At 51.4% G+C, this 21,283-nt stretch overlaps 1 protein-coding gene across 3 annotated transcripts in view; it reads left to right on the forward strand.

Annotated features, from left to right (window-relative positions):
- The first annotated feature begins 753 nt into the window (after window positions 1-753).
- PDE4A (phosphodiesterase 4A) overlaps window positions 754-21,283 on the forward strand; it is a 37,072-nt gene continuing 16,542 nt past the window's right edge. Inside the window, exons 1-2 of one of the 3 annotated variants that reach the window (XM_037505766.2) lie at window positions 754-1,288; window positions 20,323-20,514. In XM_037505766.2, the coding sequence (XP_037361663.1) occupies window positions 981-1,288; window positions 20,323-20,514 (500 nt within the window). In that variant the 5' untranslated portion in view covers window positions 754-980. Of the gene's footprint in view, window positions 1,289-8,504; window positions 8,744-10,079; window positions 10,232-20,322; window positions 20,515-21,283 lie in introns of those variants that run through there. The other 2 variants (XM_037505767.2, XM_037505768.2) reach the window with 2 other exon arrangements.

A 21,283-nucleotide genomic window follows, 5' to 3' on the forward strand; every position in this document is an offset into this window, starting at 1 on the left:
GTGACCAATATACTCCCAAAGGCGTGGAAACACGCACACGGTCCCTGTACCACCCGGACAGACCCCATAGAGGCGCGCACCCTCTAAACAGGCAGCACACGTGCGCACACATCCTTCACCACAGACACATACATACACACAGCGAAATTCAGAGAAACGGGCAGTTCGCAGCAGCCAACCACGTGCGCGCACACACTTCCAAACCGACACTGAAAACACAGACAAGCCTGGGAAGGGGCCACGTGCATGCACATCCCGCCCAGGGCACACACCACCACCATCCTGGGACCCACAAACGAGCGATCACCCGTACATCGCCTCTGCCCTCCACGGGAACCGCCTCGGTGGTACCGAGACCACTCCCCACCCGCTCCCCAGGGCCAGGGGTAGCTGCGAGGACACGCCGGCACTGGGCTCCGCCCCGCCTTGATGGACAGACTGACTGACATACCGGCAACCAGTCGGGTGTCTTCTCCGCGATCGGATTAACCGTTTAACTCCTTCAAGCCCGTGCGCTCTGCAACTAGGCAGGGCGCTCTGGAAAGAGCGGAGTTCCGGCGCCCCCTCCCCGGCGGGAGCGGGGCTGTGCGTGGGCGGGAGGGCCCCCTCCTTGGGTGGCTGCCCCCCACTGGCCCGGACAGAGGAGGAGGGGGGCGGTGCTGACAGCGGCGGCGGGCTGGGGGCGGGGAGGGGCGGGACGGGGCGGAGGAGCCCGGGCTGGCGCCGATCCGGGCGCGGGGCGCTGAGCGCGGAGAGCGCGGCTGGGCACGGAGCAGAGAGCCAGGCGCAGGCAGGAAGCCTCGGCGCCCGGCCCGGGGGCCATCGGCCGGTAGCGCCCCCGGGTCTGTCCCCGGGGCGCAATGGCCCCACCGAGGCCGGGCGCGCCTGCGGGGACCCGGGCGCGTCGGCTGGCGCTCCGCTGAGCGGGGTGCAGCTTGGAGAGGCCGGGGTCTCCCTGGGCTCAGGTGGGGGCCGGCGCCATGGAGCCCCCGGCCTTCCCCTCGGAGAGAAGCCTATCTCTGTCTCTGCCCGGGCCCCGGGAGGGTCAGGCCACACTGAAGCCGCCACCTCAGCACCTGTGGCGGCAGCCGCGGACCCCTATCCGTATCCAGCAGCGCGGCTACTCGGACAGCGCGGAGCGCGCCGAACCCGAGCGGTCGCCACACCGGCCCATAGAGCGCGCCGATGCCGTGGACACCGGCGACCGGCCTGGCCTGCGCACGTCCCGCATGTCTTGGCCCTCGTCCTTCCATGGCAGCGGCGGCGCGGGCGGAGGCAGCTGCAGGCGGTAAGACTGCTTGCTGGCGGTGGGCGCGCGCGGAGAGGATAGGCGCGCAGGGAGGACGCCACTCGCCCTGCTGACCGCAGGGGGCGCTGTGATGCGGGTGGGGTCAGTGTGACAGGCGGGGGTGGGGGTTGGGGAAATTCAACCGCGGGGGCGTCCGGGACTGGCTGCTTGCGGTGCACAGTTCCAGAAGCTTCCCACTGAAGCTGATTCGGGGGTCAATGTAGGGGGCGCCATGGTGCGTGTGTAGGTTGGGTTGAGGGCCGTGGCGTCGGGGTATATATCCTTAGTTGGTGGCAGGGTAGGACAATGGCTAGACTGGGTATCACTTGGAGGGAATTTGCTGGGAGCACTGTACTGAGGGCTAGATTCACTGTTTGGGGATGTCTAGGGGGCCACCTACTAGGATCACATTGTTTCCTCCACTCCAGGTTGAGTGGCTCTCTGGTCCTTCAAGAGGGTGGAAGACTGTATGGATTAAGGGGGGCAACCATAGACTCCTCCTGCAACAGCTGTTGTCAGAAATCCAGAGGGGGCCTCTTGGAGGAGCACTGTGTTGGGGGCCTTTGTGTTGGATTGGAGCCCCCAGTCAGGGCAGGAGTGTTAGGGTTCAGTAGCTACACAGAGGGAGATGCGCCTAGGGGGTGCACAATCCTAGCACAGGGTGAGGAATCCCTGCTTTCCTGGGGTGACAGTTTTGGTGAGTTAGGCCACTGGGATGGTATCCTCTCATTGATCTGAATTCACTCCAGCTGTGCCTTGCTGTGTACTGTGCTCTCTGTAGATTTCAGGGGTCTTTTGATTGTGACAGTTGGAATGTGTGCTTCCAGAACAGTGTAGTTGTGATGTGGTGACTGTATGCTCCCAGAACAGTGGTTGTGACAGTACTACTGTGGGTGCTTTCTGGAATGCTATGACTGTGACACTGGGACTTTAGGTGTTCCCAGGATATTGTGCTTGTGTCACTGTGTGTGCTTTGATTGTGACAGTGACTGGGTATATTCCAAGAGCAGTGATTATGACAGGGTAAACTCTGTGTGTTCTTAGGACAACGACTGTGACAGTGTGCATTCCTGGCATGCAGTTTTGTGGCACCGTGATGTGTACACTCCTGGGCACAGTGTGATTGTGTCCATGGAATTGTCTGTGCTCTCTGACTGAGACCCTGTGACATGCTCTCAGCTGCCTGTGTGTCCTGCATCCCAGAGTTAATACTCTGACTTTTAAGGTGTGCTCCTGCCAGCCTGGTGTGCTGTCTTCTAACCACCTAGCGTTCCCATGGTGCTCAAGTGTCTGATCAGGTATACTCTGGTGACATGTGACAGTTTTGACTACATGTGTGCTTTGCCTGACACCCATGGGTGCCCCTGTGCTTGGGACATCACTAAAATAGTTTGACTCCAGCCTCTCCTGAAGTTCCCAAGGGAGGCCCCTCTTGGGAGCCTAAAGGTCATAGTAAGCTGTCACCCTGCCTTTCTAGGTCTCTCTGGGACCTCCAGCAGACACCATAGCCCCACCAACCTCCCTTGTCTCAGTTTGGGGTACACCCAGCTTTAGTACCCCTGCCTCCACCAGGAAGCTAGTGTCATGGGCTTAGCATACACAATCTGCTATTTCCCAAAGGGAATTGGAGAGAAGCTGAAGGAAAACAAAGCTGGAATCAACAGGAAATGCCAAGACCAGGGGCAGCGCGCCAGTTTGGCGCAGGTCACTGTCCTGTGAGACTGAGATGGGGGTGGGGTACAGCAGGAACTGGGCCCTATTCCCTTTTAAGGCCCCAATGAATCCACCTACCTGGGTCTCCAGGGCTCTGATTCGTGGGGGACAGTGGCTGAGTGGTAGCCGTCATTGCTATCTTAGTGGTATCTATCTTGTAGTGGCTCTTCATAGGCTCTAGGCTGAGGACCTTTCCACACATCCTCATCTCCAGTGTTCCATGAGGTATTCTTTTTGGACAAATAAGAATTCTGAGGCCCACAGTGGCAAAGTCCCTTCTTGCCTAAGCTCACACAACCAAGAAATGGCAAAGCTGAGATTCCAACCCAGGGCTGTCTGTTTGATGCCTGTGTGTCCTTACACAAGTGTCTTGACCTCTGAGCTTACATTTACCCATCTGTGAAGTGAGGCTATTGCTGGTACTGCCCTGTGGGGTCTTTGAGAGCTCTGTAAAATTAGGTGTGTGTGTAAGGACTTAACACAGTGAGTGTTCACTAGATAGTCACTCAGGGCCAGACTGAGGGAGAGGAGCTCCTTCTGGGTAGGAAGAAAAAACAGGAAGTTCAACCACATCTCCATAGGGACTCAGGTTTCTGTTTCACTGTGGGCCACTGTAGCCTCCAATGGCTGTGGCATTAGTACCAGTGTCTCCTCCCACCCCCAGGAAGAAGGAGGAATGGGGAACTGTGAAGCCTCCAGTGGGGACCTGACTCCTTAGAATGGGCATTCTGCCAGCTCCTTCTCCCAACTGCCGGTTCTACCAGTGTACACATGGTGCATTCCAGTGCTCCCCCATGTTAGAGTTCATCCAGCAACCAAAAAGGGGATCCAGAGAGCCCACTAGACTTGAGTCACAGGAACCCCAAGAAAGAGGGTACTGCCCCCTGCCCCCCATCCAAAATAGTATTCACAACCCTGCAGACCTGGGAATACATGAGCTGGTGCTTCTGGTGCCTGGCAGGGCTGAGTCATGGCACCTCCATGATCTTCATGACAGAGCCACCGAGTGGGATGAAAAGGACTCCAGTGTGAGGTGGGGGACTTGCCTGAATTGGGGCCCAGGGCAGTGTATCAATCCCTCCCCATTTGGTTCCCAAACTCTTTTCACTGAATGGCCCCAGCAAAGAGGGGGTGGAGGCAGCCGGATTGGGTCTCTTTCTGACCGGTGGTCTGGTCTCTACTTGGGTCTTCACCTCCCGCTGTCTCTGGCGCTGTCATATCTCTGGATGTGTTTGGGGAGCGGGTCTCACTGCGCGCCCCTTGCTCCACACGCCCTCTGCTGGGTGACTAGCAAGGCAAACGTTGAGTGTGCGCTCTGAGCCCCGACCTCCTCCTGGAATTCTAGTCCCCAAGCCAAAGTCGCTGCCGCCACCATTGCCGCGCGCCCGGTATTATTATTTCATGCTTATTGAGCGCCCCGGAGAGCGGGCGCCAGGCCGGCCGACCGCAGGCTGAGGGTGAGGTCTCCTCTCGCCAGGGTTGGGACCAAGTTGCTACCCCCCTCCTCCACCCCCGGTCGAGCGCTGTGGAGACCGCTGCCGGGTGGTGGAGAGGAACTTGGCGTCAAAGTTGCGGACGCAGATTTCCCGTCTTGCCTCCGCGCGCTTGCCCATGCCGATGCCCAGCAAGATAGAGCCTCCCAGCACCATGCCTTTTAACACCCAACGTCTCTGGCTTTCCATTCCTGCCGAGGAAACGGAGAGAGAGTTGACTTGTCCAAGGTCGCACAGTGAGGAAGGTCAGCACTAGGGTTCGGTGCCAGATTTCCTCAGACCTGCGCTTGAGATTCGGATTGCAGCCCAGCCCAGCTCAGCTCTCGCAGTGTGACCTGGGGCCAGCCATCTTCTTCCTTGCACCTCAGTTTCTTCATGGGTAAACCAGGCTGAATAAGTACAAACCACCCCAACTCTGTGGTACAACTGCTGTTGGTGCTGGGCTGCCGTGAGCTGGTGTTTAGGGAAATGCACTTCCTCAAAATTATGTCAGCAGAGAAAAAGAGAGGCAGCCCCCAACCCGCAAACCCAGCCAAGATGCTCAGTATCCCCTCTTTGACTAATAACAGATTGATTGCAAGCCCCTCTAAATTGCACGAATTTGGAGCTTTGGGTCTGGTGGATCTGCAGAATGGCAGGTGAGGAAAGAAGTTGGTTGGGTTTTTTTGTTTGTTTAATTTTGGAGGGGCACATCTGAGCCCACGGTTTTTACTCCTGAGAGCTCAAATCCAACTTTTGCCCTTCACTTGCCCTTCACTTATGTGACCTTGAGAAAGAGTTTCACTTCTCATCCTCAGTTTCCCCATCTGTAACAGGGCCATTGGTTCCACAAACATTGATCGGGCATCTTCAGGCTCTTGTTAAGAATGAGATAGACCCAGTCTCCACCATCCTGGAGGTCTCAGACTAGTGGATGAGGAAGAAATGGCAAATAAAGGTGTATGATGATTCCAGATGGGGCACACGGGATATAAAGAACAGAGAAACTCTGGTGTCAGGGAATCCCTATCTGAGAAGGTGACATTTGAGCAGAGACCCAAGTGAAGGAAGCGAGGAGGTTTTGTAGGTGTCTGAGGGTGTGGGTGACAAGCACAAGGAATAGCCTGTGCAAAAGTTGTGAGGTCAGAGCGTGTCCTGTATGTTCGAGGAAAAGTAGGGAGGCAAGTGTGATGGGGCAGAGTAAGCAAGGGGTGAATGGAAGGAAACACAGCAGAGAGATAACTGGCAGTTGATATAGGGCCTCATAGGTCATGGTCAGGGTTAACTTTAGGCCTCAGTTTATATGTGACTTCCAAGAAGGGTCAAAGGTTGCTGGGCCGGAAGGAAACTAAGCTGTGAAGGCCCCGTGTAGTTAGTGGCTACAATCCCCGACTCTAGCCAGGCAGCCGGACTCAACCCAGCTCTGCTCCTTTTGAGCTGGGTGACCCTTACCAAGTCACTTCCCGTCTCTGGGCCTCGACTTCCCCACTCCTGCAATGGGCTAGTGAAAAAGCTATTTTCAAAGTCTGATTGCAAATAGAGGATAGGTAAACCTGAATGTCCTTCATTTTTGGACCGTGGGGTCCTGGTGACCTGTGCATGGATCCTAGTGGGTTTGGAGCAGGAGTCCTCACCTGGGGGCTCTTTCCTAACCCCCATCCCCTCAGGGGAATGTGGCAGTGGCTGAAGACTTTGAGTGATTATGACTGAGTTGTCATGTCATGCTACTGGCATCTAGTGGCTAGAGGCCGGGTATTCTGCAACTGCTGTTACATAGGACTACCTCCTAGGACAGAGGATTATCTAGCCCCCAATGTCAGGAGTGCCAGAATTGGGACAGCCTCTGTTCCCAATGAAGTGATACATTCCTATGTGGTGAAAATTGGCTCTTGGTGTAGGTGTATACCTTTATGTATAAAGCCCTGGTATACACATAGTACATAAACAGAGGTATAGTATGTCTGCAGTCTTCACATTTTGTGGAGGAGGTGATGGGGGGGAAATACTTGAAAAAGCTACTTCTTGGGGAGGTGATAATGAAATAAAGGGCAGCAAATGCAGGTTTAGAGTCTGGGTCAGCTACTCATTGGTTGTGTGACCTTGAGCTGGTTGTTTCTCTCCAAGACTCAGTGTTCCCACATGTCAAGTGGGGACAATAGTATTATCTGTGGGTGTTTGATGAGGAATAAATGAGATCATAACTAGAGGCAGTGAGTGCATAGGAAACATTCTAAAGATTAGCTGCCATCATTGTCAGCAGCAGCAGCATTTTTTAAAAAGATCTATTTATTTATGCATGCAAGAACTGGGGTACAGGCCAGAGGTGCAGGGTGGTGAGAGGATTCACCAGAGACAGAGGTGAGAACAGAACAGGCAGACTGACTGCAATACACTGCTGAGGGGAGTAGCAGATGAGCCAGGAGAGGTCTGCTGCGCCATGTGGATAGCTCCCTGGCCAGCCGGGGATTGAACTTGTGCTGCAGAGGCTGCAGATAGAGTCACAGTGCTGTGTTTATCCCCTTGCACCATCAGGGAGGCCCAGCAGCAGCATCCTTATCCACTCTCTGGTATAGTGATTTGCATGTTATAAGCTCTCCATAAATGTTTTATCAATAATAACGGTAACTAACATTCAATGAGTGTTTAATATGTCCAATACTTTTCAGATACTTATACATGTCCTTCAGTGAGTAGTGTTATACCCATTTGACAGATGGGAAAACTGAGAGAAATGAACTGAAACTCACTGAAATGCAGTGAGTGGCTAAGGTCAAATGACTAAGAAGTGTCAGATGTCAGACTCAAACCCAAGCTATCTAACTTTGAGTCCTCAGCCTTCACAAAGCAAATGCCATGCATTTTCCTGTGTCGTGACTTTGGAACCAACAGGTGGAGAGGGGAAGGGATTTTTCTTAGGTAAAACAAGCTTCTCCCACTTCCCAAATTTAGAGGCCGTGAGCACAGTTGGAGCTTCTCAGGTATTTAAAAGTTGTGAGACACATTTCAGGAGCTATGGGGGTGTACAGGGGGTGTCCCCAAGGATTATCTTGGATTCTGGGGCTAGCCTAGGGTTATAGTACTATCTTAGGGAGCTGTGGAGGTGCTCCAGGATTTGGGATGCATCTCCATGTACCTCTGAGTCTGAACACCCATGAGGTTACATTGAGGTTTCTGTATTTGTGGGGATATCTCAGGGATGCTGTGGGGAGCATTTCAGGGATTGGGAGACATACATGGAAACGTGGAAGCATTCCTCATGTCTGTAAGGGACCTTAGGGCTTTGGGACACCCTTAGTGGTTTTGGGGTCTTTGTGGGGGGTTCTGAGGTTTTCTGCTTGAGGTGGAATGGTGGGGTTACACTAGGGCATAGTAGGGACATCTTAGGAACCCTGGTGGTGGTCCTGGGACCTGAGGAATTTCTCATGGATTCTCAGCACCACTTGCATTTGTGGGTACATCCTGGGATTTCTGTGGTGCCCTTTAGGTTTGTGAAGCTATCTTAGTAACAATGAGGACAGTACTAGAGCTATCTGGGGAGCTACTGAGTATCCTCAAGACTGTGGGAGCCTCTCAGTACCTCTGGGCTTTGAGGGGGACGTCTCAGAGATTGGGGGTACCGTTAGATTGTATGTGGAATAGCTCTGGAACAATGGGAATACACTCTGGGATTGTGAGGTCCTCTGAGGGATTTGGGGGATATCCCAGAGGTCTCTCAAAACCACAAGAGGTTTGTGAGAGAGTCCTAGGTGTTGGTAGAGACGCTTCCGGCTATTGTGAGGACATCAGAGGGACCGTGCGAGGGTGGGGGGCCTGGGGTCTCTGGTGTCCCCGCGGCTGCCTTGTGGGCACCCTAGGCCCGCCCCGCCCCAGGGGCGGCCCCAGCGCCAAGCCGGAAGGGCCGATGCAGCCGGGCGGGGTGGGGCCCGTGGGCCCCAGGGCAGGGCGGCTGGCTTGCGTGGCCGCGCGGGGCGGGCGGCGCGGTTCCCCAGCGCCTGCCCTGGAGGCGCCCCCTCCCCGCGCCCCCCGCGGCCATGGCGCGGCCGCGCAGCCTGGGCCGCAAGCCCCAGCAGCAGCAGCCGCAGGCGGTCTTCCTGGCGGCGGCAGCCGAGGACGAGGCATTCTTGCCTCAGCCCCCAACCCCGTGCATGCCCCGTCGCCCAAGTTCACCACCCTCCTCGCCCATCTTCTTCGCCAGCCCGTCCCTAACTTTCTGCAGGCGCCTTCAGCTTCTCCGCAACTTCCAGGATTTCAGCCGACAGGCGTGGGCCGGGTAAGTGCGCGTCAGTGGCCGTAGGTTCGAGTATCCCCTGGCCACCCAGCGCGCGCCGTCTGGGGTTCATAGCTGCGCTCCCCAGCCTCACTTTTTCCTTCCGTCTTAGGGCCGTGACAAAAATCATCCCTACCCTCCAGGTTGCCGTGGAGACATCTGATAGGGCATGCAGTAGGCGCTCAATAAACACTACGTTCCTCCCACTTCCTGTGCAGACCTGAGGCTGTGGTCAGATTTTGGGAGAGTGAGGCCAGCCTGCCATCCAGGGTGATCCGGAGACGTGTGTTCCGTTCTGTTAGCAGCAGCCTAACGGCCTGTGAAATGGAGCCAGCCGTGCCCTCCGGGGAGGGGAGGGGGGTTGCCTTGCCGCGAGGCCGGGTGGTGTTACCGCGTGCACTGGGCACGATGCACAAGTGGAAGTTCCCTTCCAGGACGTATCCCGGGTGGATTGCGGGGCCGTGAGAAGCCTGTGGCCATATCCGGTCCTGCTTCCCAGTGTCCGTTTTCCTTAAAATCGGGGGTTGGCAGCAGAGGTGAGTCCCGGGCTGGTGCTGGGAGCTTTTCTAGAGTCTGGAGAGGGTCCTCTGCTTCCCCGTCTCTGCCTTATCTCTACACCCACTTGTTTAGAGCCTGCGTCCGGAGGCCGGGAGAGGGCACTACAGGCGCTGGACCGGGCCCAGCCTGAGGAGCTGGGGAAGAGATGGGGGCGGGGAGGGAAGACAAGAAGGGGTAGGGGCCTCTGGGAGCCCTGCCTGGGGTCGGGGAGGGTGTGGGGTGGGGGAAGAAATCAGTGCTTCTGTTCGGGTTTCTCTGTTGCTACTTATGTCTCGCCTGTCTCTGTTCTGCCTCAACCCTACTCCCCACCCCGCCCCACCTTCCCTGCTCCAGCGACCTCCCCAGGGTTTTTGTTGCCGGACCCCCCACTCAGCCTCGCTGGGTTGGTGAGTCTAGTTCCCTGGGGCGAATGTCGCGTTCAGAGAGTTCCAGCTGGCCCAGTTCGACGTCAAGGGGGGAGGGGGTGAAGGCGGGGCCAGAGGCGGGCGGGTGGGGAGGGGGTGCTGCCCAGAGCCCAAGAAATGAGAGCCCTGGGCACACACACCCTCCAGCCCCTTGGGGAGGTGGACAGGCGGGAAGTGTGCGTAAAGTTCCGCTGGGCCTCCTCAGGAGGACGCAGTCACCGTGGCCGCCCTGCCACGCAGGGCGCCTCAGCGCCTAGGGCCGTCCCTGGGGGGTCACCGGGAGGGCGGGTGTGGAGGCGGCACCTGCGGCTGCCACAGACACCTCAGGCCTGGCGAACAGTGTACTCCACACTATCGTGCAGCCGTCCCCATGCGCGCCCCGACGGCACTTGGCATCCATGCGCTCCACAGCAGCGCCCCGGCCCAGGCCCCCTGCCCTGGCACTGCCCCCAGCGGGCCCTGAGTCCCTGGTCCACTTCTCCTTCAGCGACGAGGACACCCATTGGCACCCTCCAGGCAGATCTGTCAGGTGGGTGGCCTGTGGCCAGTCCCCTCCTTTGCCACCTGAGGGCTCTGGCTACATTGGGGGAGGCGGGAAGCGGCGCTATTCTACCTGGGGCGGGGGAGGCGGGGGAGAGTCCTCGAAAGTAGCTTCCAGGGTCTGCCTGGAACCCCACCCCCTTCCCTGGCCATAAAATTCTGGGTGGAGGGCTTCCTGCAGGTGGTGGCCCCCAAAGTGGATGCTGGGTCCAGTCCCCTTCCTGCCTATCCCAGATAGTCTCCCTTCCCCTTTTTTTTTGCCCCTAAACCTGGGCCTCTGACACTCACCCTGGAAGCAAATACGGGTGTCCAGCGTCACCTGGGCTCCACTCCCAGGCCACTGGCTTGGAGCCAGGTCCCTCTGGCCCTGCTCTGCTCAGTGCCTCAGCCTTACCATTGCTGGTGTTGCCAAGCTGAAAAGCAAGCTGGGGTGGAGGTGGGGAGGGGACTTTCCTGCTAGAATCCTGGAGGGTGTTTAGAATCATCTGAACAGTGCTGGGACAGAGAAGTAGTCTTCAGGTTGTCAGAACGCTCAGGGTTGTTCAGACTTGTCCTTGCTCCCCTGCACTAACCCCTTCCTATACCTGGACACACTTGCTCTTTAACATGGACACGCATGCTCCACACGGACTACTATACGCAGAATAATCAGGGTCTCCTTGTACTTACTGTGTTAGATGTGAGTTTTCTGGCTGGTGGGGACACGAAGAGAACCCCACTGTAGTCTTGGTGACACACAGACTGCAGAAACCCTGGTCCACCCCACAAACACTTGTATACACTAACCCACAGAAACACTCACTGTAACATACACCCAGGCCTGATTCCCACCTCCATATCACCACAGGAGCACACCTCATTTCCATTCGAGAGTCAAGTATAGTCACAGCACATTTGCAACATAGGTACACAGTGTCACAAGGTCACACAGACACTCAGATTTACACAGGCACCTATGAACACCCAACCCCCTCCCAACACACACACACACAGATACACAAATCCACCCAGAAAGCTACATGCACACAGGTGTCCCCAGGGCACAGAGACCCCCTGAATCACACATCTGCTGGCCCTCCTTACATAGCCAGTCCCACAAACAGCCGTGTCACCTGGCACCATGCGCCGGCCTGGCAGACACACACCAGTGCCCGCCCTCAACCTCCGTGTGACCTTCACAAAGCAAATGCCAGGCCTTTCCATAAAGACTGCTGGCACCTCCTGTGAGCGCATCAGGTGGACTGGGGTGGGAACCCAGGGAGAGGCCAGGCCTGCCAGTGGGGAGACAGACATCCAGTCATTTGGAGTGCTGCTTTGTATCTTGGCTGCTCAAGTTCAAATCTTTTTTCTGCCATTAGCCAGATTCTTCACACTATCTGTGCCTTACTTTCTTTTCTGGAAAATGAAGCATTTGTGTGTGTTAGAACAAATACAGTACCCAGCGTGGACAAATACAAATACCCAGTGTATGGCACTCAACAGCAAGTGACTGACTACCTTCATGGTGCTTGTGATTTTTACTGACTAGGAGGTACCTCCTTTCCTGCCACTGCCCACCCCCACTTTGTTTGTTTCCCATCAGCCTCTGAAGCAAAGCTCCCTTAGGCCTGGATCTGCCCCTGGGCTATTCAGTCCTCTAGAGGCCCAATTTGATGCTGGGGAGCCCAGGTAGATAGGCTTGGGGTAGAGGCATGTAGCAACTTCACCTGACCCTGTGGTCAGCCTATCCTAGGGAGGACATCACGGGCAAATCATTTCACCTCTGATGCAGTGTCCAGCCTATCGGTTGCCTTTAACTTCTGGCTGGTAGCTTTGGGTCTCACTGGGACAAAACTGGAGCAGTCTCCAACCTGACTCTGGGCATGCCAGGAAGGATGACTCCCCACAGCCTGAGGGGTAGCTGAGACCCCCCCCCACACACACCCCGCTCCCAGGCTCTAGTTCAACATCCCTAATTCCCTCCCCTCTGCCCTTCTTCAGCCCACGGAACATCTGCTCCTGGAAGCACAAACATCGGGACCCCAGGGACTTTTCTCATCCAGGCCTCTGGGCTTCTGCTTACGCGAGCTGACTCTCCTGGGGCTGCAGTATTGCTGGCCTATGCTAGAGGGTACCCTCTGGGGCCTGTGTCACACCTGACTTAAAGTGTGCCTCAGTTCCTGGGGCAGGGTAGCATCCTTAGTACGTGGGTATGTTCCTTCCCCTTCCCCAGTGGTGTTCAGTGGGGACAGGACATGGTTCTTAGGCAGTGAGGCCACCAACCCCTCAACACCCCTTTGAACCTCAGTCTCCTCATTAAACATGGATGTTAACAGAACACAACTCAGAGAGTGGTGGAAGACACAAATGGGTTCATGTGTATAAAGCACTTTGATAGTGCCAGGCATACAGCAAATACTCAATAAAGTGTCAGTGATTATTACTGTATACCTAAAACGATGTAATGTGGCACCTGATACCCAGCAGGTGCTTTATAAATGGGCATTATCTGTACTTATGATCTATGAGTATTCCATCTTAAGAGTATTTTTTTAAAGATTTATTTATTTATGCATATAAGAGCTGGGGTACAGGCCAGAGATGCGGGGGGTGAGAGGATTCACCAGAGACAGAGTGGGGAACAGAACAGGCAGGCTGACTGAAACATACTGCTGAGGGGAACAGCAGGCAAGACAAGAGAGGTCTGCTACACCGTGAGGGTTGCTCCCTGGCCGGCTGCAGAGGGTGCGGATTGCTTCATAATGCGGTTCTTAACCCCTTGCGCCACCAGAGAGGCCCTGTAAGAGTTTTTTAATTAAAAAAGTTAACATATAGTAAAATTCACTCTTTTTAGTATACAGTCTATACAGTTTTGTTAATTGTAGCAAAAAATGTATAACAAAATTTCCTGTTTTAACCAAGTTTAATAGTGCAATTCAGTGAGAATAAGTAAACTCACTGCTGTGTAGCCATCACTACTATCCATTTCCTCATACTGAAACTCAGTCATCATTAAACACTGATTCCCTATCTCTCTGCCCCAGGCACCTAGCAAGCAGCTACTATTTTACTTTCTTTCTCTATGAATTTGACTCCTCTAGGTATCTCATGTAACTGGAATTGTACAATATTTGTCCTTTGGTGTCTGGTTTATTTCATCTAACATGATGTTTACAAGATTCATTCAGCTTGTAGCATGTGTCGGAATTCCATCCCTTTTTAAGGCTGAATAATAATATTCCACTGCGTAGATATACTGCATGTTCTCCATTCGGTCACCCAATGGACACTTAAGTTGTTTCCTCTGCTATAGTGGAAGTGCTGCTATGAACACTGGTGTACAAGTATCTGTTTTAGTCCCTGCTTTCAGTTCTTTACAGTATGTATACCTAGAAGTAGAATCGCTTAGTCATATAGTAATTCCATATTTAAGTCTTTGTGGTGCTGCCAAATTGCATCATTTTTGTACCATTTTACATTCTCACCAGCAATGCACAGATTCCAGTTTTGCCACATCTTCACCAACATTTATTATTTCCCTTTTTTTAAAAAATAACAACCTTCCTAATGGGGTTTCAGTAGTTTTTCATTGTGGTTTTGATTTGCATTTCCCTGATGACTTACGGTGTTGAGCATTTTCTTGTGTGCTTATTGAATATCTGTGTATCTTCTTTGGGGAATTGTCTTCGGAGATTTTCCCCACTTCTTATTTGGATTGTTTGGGGATTTTTGTTGTTGTTGAGTTTTAGGTGTTCTTTATATATCTCTATATATTAATATATAATTTTTTTGTGTATATATATATATATATATCTTTGTATATGACAAGGAATGCTAATTCCTTATCAGATACATGATTTGCGAAAATTTTCTCCCATACTGTGGATTGCCTTTTCACACTGTGAATAAAATATATATGAAAGTTTTTAGCTTTGATGAAGTCTAATTTATTTATTATTTTTTAAGGATATATTTATGCATACTAAAACTAGGGTACAGGCCATAGGTGGGGGGGTGAGAGGATTCACCAGAGACAGAGTGGGGAGCAGAACAGGCAGATTGACTGAAATACACTGCTGAGAGGAGCAGCGGGCGAGTCAGGAGAGGTCTGCTGCACCATGTGGGTCGCTCTCTGGCCCGCCAGGGATAGAACTAGTGCTGCAGTGGCTTCAAATAGCTACATAGGTTGCATCTTAACTCCTTGTGCCACCAGGAAGGCCCTAATTTATTATTTTTTCTTTTGTTGCCTGTGCTTTTAGTTTCCTACCCAATGCCATGTAGCTTCTAAGAGTTTTATAGTTCTTATGTGTAGGGCTTTGATCTGTTTTGAGTTAATTTTTGTATATGGTATGCGGTAAGGGTCCAACTTCATTCTTTTGTATGTGGATATCCAGTTTTACCAGCATCATTTATTGAAAAGACTCTTTTTTACCTATTGAGTGATCTTGACACTCTTGTTGAAAATCACTCAACCAGATCTGCAGGGATTTATTTCTTAACTTTCTGTTCAAGTCCTTTAGTCTATATGTCTGCCTTTATGCCAGTACTACACAGTTTTGATTGCTGTTGCTTTGTAGTAATTTTTTAAAATGTGACTTTGGATTTTATTTATGTAAGAACTGGGGTGCAGGATGTGAGAGGATTCACTAGAGAGAGAGTGGGGAGCAGAACAGGTAGATCTACTGAAATACACTGCTGAGGGGAGCAGCAGGTGAGACAGGAGAAGTCTGCTGCGCCATATATGGGTTAGCTCCCTGGCCAGGGATTGAACTCATGCTGCAGTGGCTGGTGACAGCTTGACAGCACTTATACTTTAACCTCTGTGCACCAGGGAGGCCTGTAGTAAAATTTGAAGTGAGGAAGTGAGTCCTTTAGCTTTGTTTTTCTTTTTAGAGATTATTTTAGCCATTCAGCATCCATTGAGATTTTATATGTATTCTAGATGGATTTTTAAAATTTCTTCAAAGAACATCATTTGGATTTTGATAGGAATGGCATTGTATCTATAGATCACCTTAGGTAGTATTGACATCTTAACATTATTAAATCTTCTAATCATGAAAATGGGATGTCTTTCCATTTATTCGTGTCTTTAATTTACTTTGGCAACAAATTTGTACTTTTTTTTTTTTTTTAAGATTTATTTATTTATTTATACAAGCACTGGGTACAGTCAGAAGCGCAGGAGGGTGAGAGAATTCACCAGAGCCAGAGCGGCGAACAGAACAGGCAAACTGATGAAGTACACTGCTGAGGGGAGCAGTGGGCGTGGCAGGAGAGGTCTGCGCGCCATGTGGGACCCTCGCTGGTGGCTGGGGATCGAACCGGCACTGCAGAGGCTATGGGCAGCTTCGCAGCTCAGCGCGCAACCGCTGCGCCACCAAAAAGGCCCAAATTTGTACTTTTCAATGTACAAGGTTTTTGCCTTCTTGGTTAAGTTTTTTACTAAGTATCATTTATTTTAATGTATTATAAATGGAATTTTTGGGGGCAAGATTCTTTTTTTTTTTAAGTTTTATTTATTTATGCATACAAGAGCTGGGGTACAGGCCAGAGATGTGGGGGCGGGGGTGAGAGGATTCACCAGAGACAGAGTGGGGAACAGAACCCGCAGACTGACTGAAACACACTGCTGAAGGAAGCAGCAGGCGAGACAGGACAGGTCTGCCGCGCCATGTAGGTTGCTCCCTGGCGGGCTGTGGATCGAACTCGTGCTGCAGTGGCTGCGGATTTCTTCATAGTGCGTTGCTTAACCCCTTGCGCCACCAGGGAGGCCCGTAAGATTCTTTTTGGATCATTATTTCTTAGTGTTTAGAAAACCAGCTGTTTTTTGTGTATTGATTTTGCGTCCTCAACTTCGCTAAATTCTTTTATTAGTCAGTATTCTGAGTTTTGAAACATGTAATCCCCACCACTGGCTTCTTTTAGCAAAATTCATTTAAAATTCTTCCAGTTATTCATGTATCAGTTATTAAAAAGGAAACTTGTGTTATTCTCTATTCTGGTGTAACACCTCTGACACCAAATGTGTGGAGTTTTTCCCACTCTGACCAAGCCTCCAGTTCTCTGCAGACACCAACTGGGTGTCCTATGCTTTATTTCAATTTGGACACTAACTGGCCATAGTTAATGCAGTTCCTGCAGGTTAAGTGGTCAGTCCCAGTCCCACAAGACTGTCTCCACATCAGATGTCAGTTTCAAGTCCAGAACCTGTGCTTCTGACTGATTGAATATCAATTGGAGGTTCCTATAACCTCTTCCTTGGGTTTGATAATTTGGTAGAACAAGTCACAGAACTCAGGGCAGAGTTTACAGTCATGCATAGCTTAACAAGGGGGATTCATTTTGAGAAATGCATCATTAGGCGATTTCATCTTTGTGTGACTGGCAGAGTATAATTACATAAACCTAGATGGCACTGCCTGCTGCACACCCTGGCTCTATGTTATAGTGTTGGGACCACTGTCATATATGCGGTTTATTATTGACTGTACTTAAGCACTCAATGACTGCTTAAGCAACGCATGACTGTATTTACTGGATTACTGATTTATTATAAGATACAACTCAGGAACATCCAGGTGGAAGAGATGCATAAGGCAGACTGACTGAGATGCCTTCCATGCCTTCTTCAGGTGCGCCACCCTCCTGACACTTGGATGTTCTCCAGACCCTGTAGTTTAGGGGTTTTGCCTGAGACCTTGGTTGAACCATCTGTCAATGCATTGGTGATTAGCTCAACTTCCAGCCCCTCTCCCCTGCCTGCAGGAAAGTTCCAACCCTCTAATCACCTGATTGTTTCCCCTGACAACCAACTCCCCTCCTGAGGCTGTCCTGGAGTCCCTCCAGTCATGTCATTAGCGTACAAAAAGTCTCTTATGCCGAGATTCCCAGAGTTTTAGGAACCTTGTTAGAGACCAAATATATATATTCCCTATTAAGTCATAGTAGTTCATTTGTTATAATGGCCAAAGAAGTGTTCCATATTATGGATCTGCCATCAGCTCACCAGTTGATGTATAGTAGTTGGCTGTTTCCATTTTGGGGTGATTATGAACATGACTGCCATAGATATATGTCTGCAGGCTTTTGAGTGCACATATGTTTTCATTTATCTTGGGCAAATAAATAGGAGTGACTTTGTTGAATCTTACAGTAAATGTATGTTTAATTTCATAAGAAACTGCCACATTGTCTCCCGAGTGGTTGAACCCCTTTGCCTTCTCACCAGCAATCAGTGAGGGTTCCAGTGCTCCATATTCTTATCACCAGTTGACTGAAACTGTCAGTTTTTATTTGCTTATCTGTTTTACCCATCCCAGTAGGTATGATATGACAGTTCATTTCCCTAAGGAAATGCATTCCTCTAGGAATCATAGTGATGTGTCCTGTTTCATCTTGCCATATGGATATCTTCTTTGGTCAACTGTCCATGCCTTTGCTCATTTATTTTTTATTTAATTGTCTTCTTAATTACCGAGTTAGGAGTTCATGATATAGTTTGGATACAAGTGCGTTGTCATATATTTTCTCCCAGTCTGTAGCTTTTTATTCTCCACAGTGTCTTTGCAAAGCAGTTTTCACCATATTTTAAAAATGTTGTTGAGGTTCATCTCTAAATGCAGTTTGAATTTTTCACTCTTTAAAATGCCTGGATTTTTTCCCTTAAATTGGAATATCTGGTTGCTCAGGGCCCCCAGGCCACTCTTTTTTATGTAGGTTGCCTGGGCCCTGGGAACATTTGCTCTAAGGGGGGGTGGGGTGGAATAGGCAAAGAACAGTAGCTAACATCTTGGTCTGAAAAGCCACAAGGTTTGGGTTTGAATTCTCAGCCCACTCTTGCTGTGTTACCCAGAACTAATTCTTCTCCCCTCTGAAGCTCAGTTTCTTTCTCTGTAAAATAGTCAGTGAAGTCTCTCCTGGCCTCCCTACTCCCAGCTCACGACTGGCCCAGAAAAAAAGTTCAGTATATGGAAACTGGTTTTGCTCTCTGGTCTGGGAGATTTCAAACATTTCTTAGCAGAGGGGCCGTTAAAATCGAATCTTATGCTGATTCTCAGTAGGTAGGACAAGAAAGGGGAGGCTTTCATTTCCTCCTTCTAACCTATTACACCCACCGGAGCATAGTCTGGAGTCTGCTCATCAGTCTAACCCCCTCATATTAACAATAGACAAGGGGTAACAGACTGGAGAGAGCACATGGTCAGGGTACAGCCGCTCGCTCTTCTCAACTCTCCGCATCTACTGCCTTGCTAAATCTACTCCCCGGATGCTGAGAGGCAATCACCACCATATTTTGAGTTCCTGTGCCAGGCACCTTTCTATTTCATCTGTGTTAATGCTGGTTGCCTGCTTCACCCAAGGTCAGTGGTAGTTGTCCCCATTTTATGGATGAGGAAACTGAAATTCAGTAATTTCCTCCAACTCATACAGCTGGGAAGTGACAAAGTCAGCGGATACCTATCTCTGTCTCTGTGTTGCTGCCTTTGTCATAGCTCATCTGTATCTATCTCCACTCCAACTTACCAACATCCTGGGTCTTTGCGCTTGCTGTTCCCACACCTGGAGTGCTTTCTCCCACCTCCAGGTCTGCTACTTTTCATCTTTTATGCACACTCACATAGCAGATAAAATCATCTCTCCAGTAACTTGTTATCACTCATCTCGTTTTAATTCTCTGCAGGACACAATCCAGCTCACATATTATTGTATTCATTCATTCATTCTTATGTCTTAGGATTCATTTAATAAATTTTTATTGACCATCCATGTGTGCCAGGCCGTATTCTTGGCCCAAGGATAGAGCAATGAACAAAGCAGACCAAAACAAAACAAAACCCTGCTTCCAATGCTTAGTTCTAGGAGGGAATGCAAACAAATTAAGAAGATAAGCAAAATATATCATATGTCAGGTAAGTAGTATCTTTTGGGTTTGATTTTGTAAGGAAGGGAAATATGAACTATTTGGTCACGGACAAACTATAGTTAGGTTGGTCAGGGGAGGCTACCCTAGTAGCTGACATTTAAGCTAAAGATTGAAGGACACAAAGAAGGAGCCACTGGAGATCTGAGAGGGGAAACAGCCTGTGCAAATGCCCTGAGCCAGGGATGTGTCTGGAATGTTTGGGGACTAGCAAGTAGGCCATTGTGGCTGCAGCAGAGTGAGGTGAAGGGGAGATGGCAGGTCATGGGCAGAGCCTGGTGGGCAGCACTTGTGGGGACTTTGGCTTGTGCTCTCAGTGTAGTGGGAGCCATGAGTTTTCAGCAGAGAGCTAAGGAGAGTTATGACCTGACTTGTATGTTCACAGGCTCCCTCTGGCTGCCCTGGGGCAAACAGACTGAAGGGAGAAGGCAGGAGTTGGGGACCAAGGCAGGGACAAATGCACTTGTCCAGGCATGTGATGAGGTTGGGAGGCTGGCCAGGGAGAGAGAAGTGGATGCATTCTCGATAGATTTGGGTGATGAGGCTGATTTGAGGTTTATTTATTTATTTTAAAAAAGATTTATTCATCCATGCATACAAGAGCTGGGGCACAGGACAGAGGTGTGGGGGGTGAGAGGATTCACCAGAGACAGAGCGGGGAACAGAACAGGCAGACTGACTGAAATACACTGCTGAGGGGAGCAGCGGGCAAGACAGAAGCGGTCTGCTGCGCCATGTGGGTTGCTCCCTGGCCAGCTGGGGATAGAAGTCGTGCTGCAGAGGCTGCGGACTGCTTCATAGTACAGTGCTTAACCCCTTGCGCCACCAGGGAGGCCCTGATTTGAGGTTAAAAGGAAAGAGTAAAGCCAAGGACAACTGCCCAACTTTTGGAGTATGTATTTCCACTAGTTTAACCTAACTGTGATCTGGCTGTCCCCGGGTCATTTCTGAGGGATGAATCATGGTCACTGCTGTGTCCCAGTGCCAGCAACAGGGCCTGGCACACGAAGGCGCTCAATAGTCAATTGATCTCTGCAGTTCTGTTTTCCTTCTCTCTTGGAGTGTATGTAATGTTCTTTATCTGCCCACCCCACCCCTATCTTTGCCAGGAATTTCCTTGATCTCCCCAAGACCATTTCAGTCCCTGACCCCTGTTCTCCCCCATCTGCTCCCTGCAGCTTCGAAGCAGAGAATGGACCCACATCATCACCTGGCCGCAGCCCCCTGGACTCGCAGGCGAGCCCAGGCCTTGTGTTACATGCTGGGGCAGCCACCAGCCAGCGCCGCGAGTCCTTTCTCTACCGCTCAGACAGTGACTATGACATGTCACCCAAGACCATGTCCCGGAACTCATCAGTCACCAGCGAGGCGTGAGCACCCTTCCCCTCTGGCCTTGTCATAGGCTGCATTCCCCAGCAAGAGTTGGATAGACACAGCCCAAGCCCCCCACCTGTCCTCCCCAGTGAAGGGTATCGGCCCCCTTCAATCCAGCAAGGACAGTCCCTTTCAGCTTATCTACCAGTGAGAGACGAGTGTTCACCCTATGTCTGCCCCCTACCCAGACACACTGGGGCCCTCTCTCAGGCCAGCACCCCCCACCCCATGTCCAGGTATACCCCAGCCACTCAACCTGCTCAAGCCCACTTCTGCATATAGGCTGCCAGGATGTGGCCCTGCCTCAGCCTGTATCTCTAGCAAGGAGGAAACCTTTCCACTTGAGCCCTAATCTGCCAGCGCTTTTTTCCAGAGCGTCCACCTCATTTGAGCCCCCTCTCCCCCACCAGACTTCTATAATCCACCCCCCTTATGATGACAACCTATGCAGGCATGAGCAGCCCCCCACCTATTCAGCCCCTCCCCTCTCATGGGATTCTTTAGCTCTGCCCCCACCCGAGGAAGTACCCACCTCCCCTCTCTAGCCCTCCTCCTGCTCCCTCCACCTCCTTCCCACCCCTGCTCTCACCCAGCCCAGTCACTGTAGTGTGTCACTGTGCCTCTTTGTCATATTCCTTCAGGATCAGCCTTCAGCATGTCACTGCTGAGGCATAAGTGCCCCCTCCTTTTGCTCTATGGAGCCCCCACCCTGCCGGCCAGCCTCCCCAGGCCCAGCCCCCACAGTATTCACCCTAGAGAGCTGTT

Source organism: Talpa occidentalis, unplaced genomic scaffold (genome assembly GCF_014898055.3).
Source record: "Talpa occidentalis isolate TD23 unplaced genomic scaffold, MPIMG_talOcc4v2.1 talOcc4.12, whole genome shotgun sequence".
Lineage (NCBI taxonomy): Eukaryota > Metazoa > Chordata > Mammalia > Eulipotyphla > Talpidae > Talpa > Talpa occidentalis.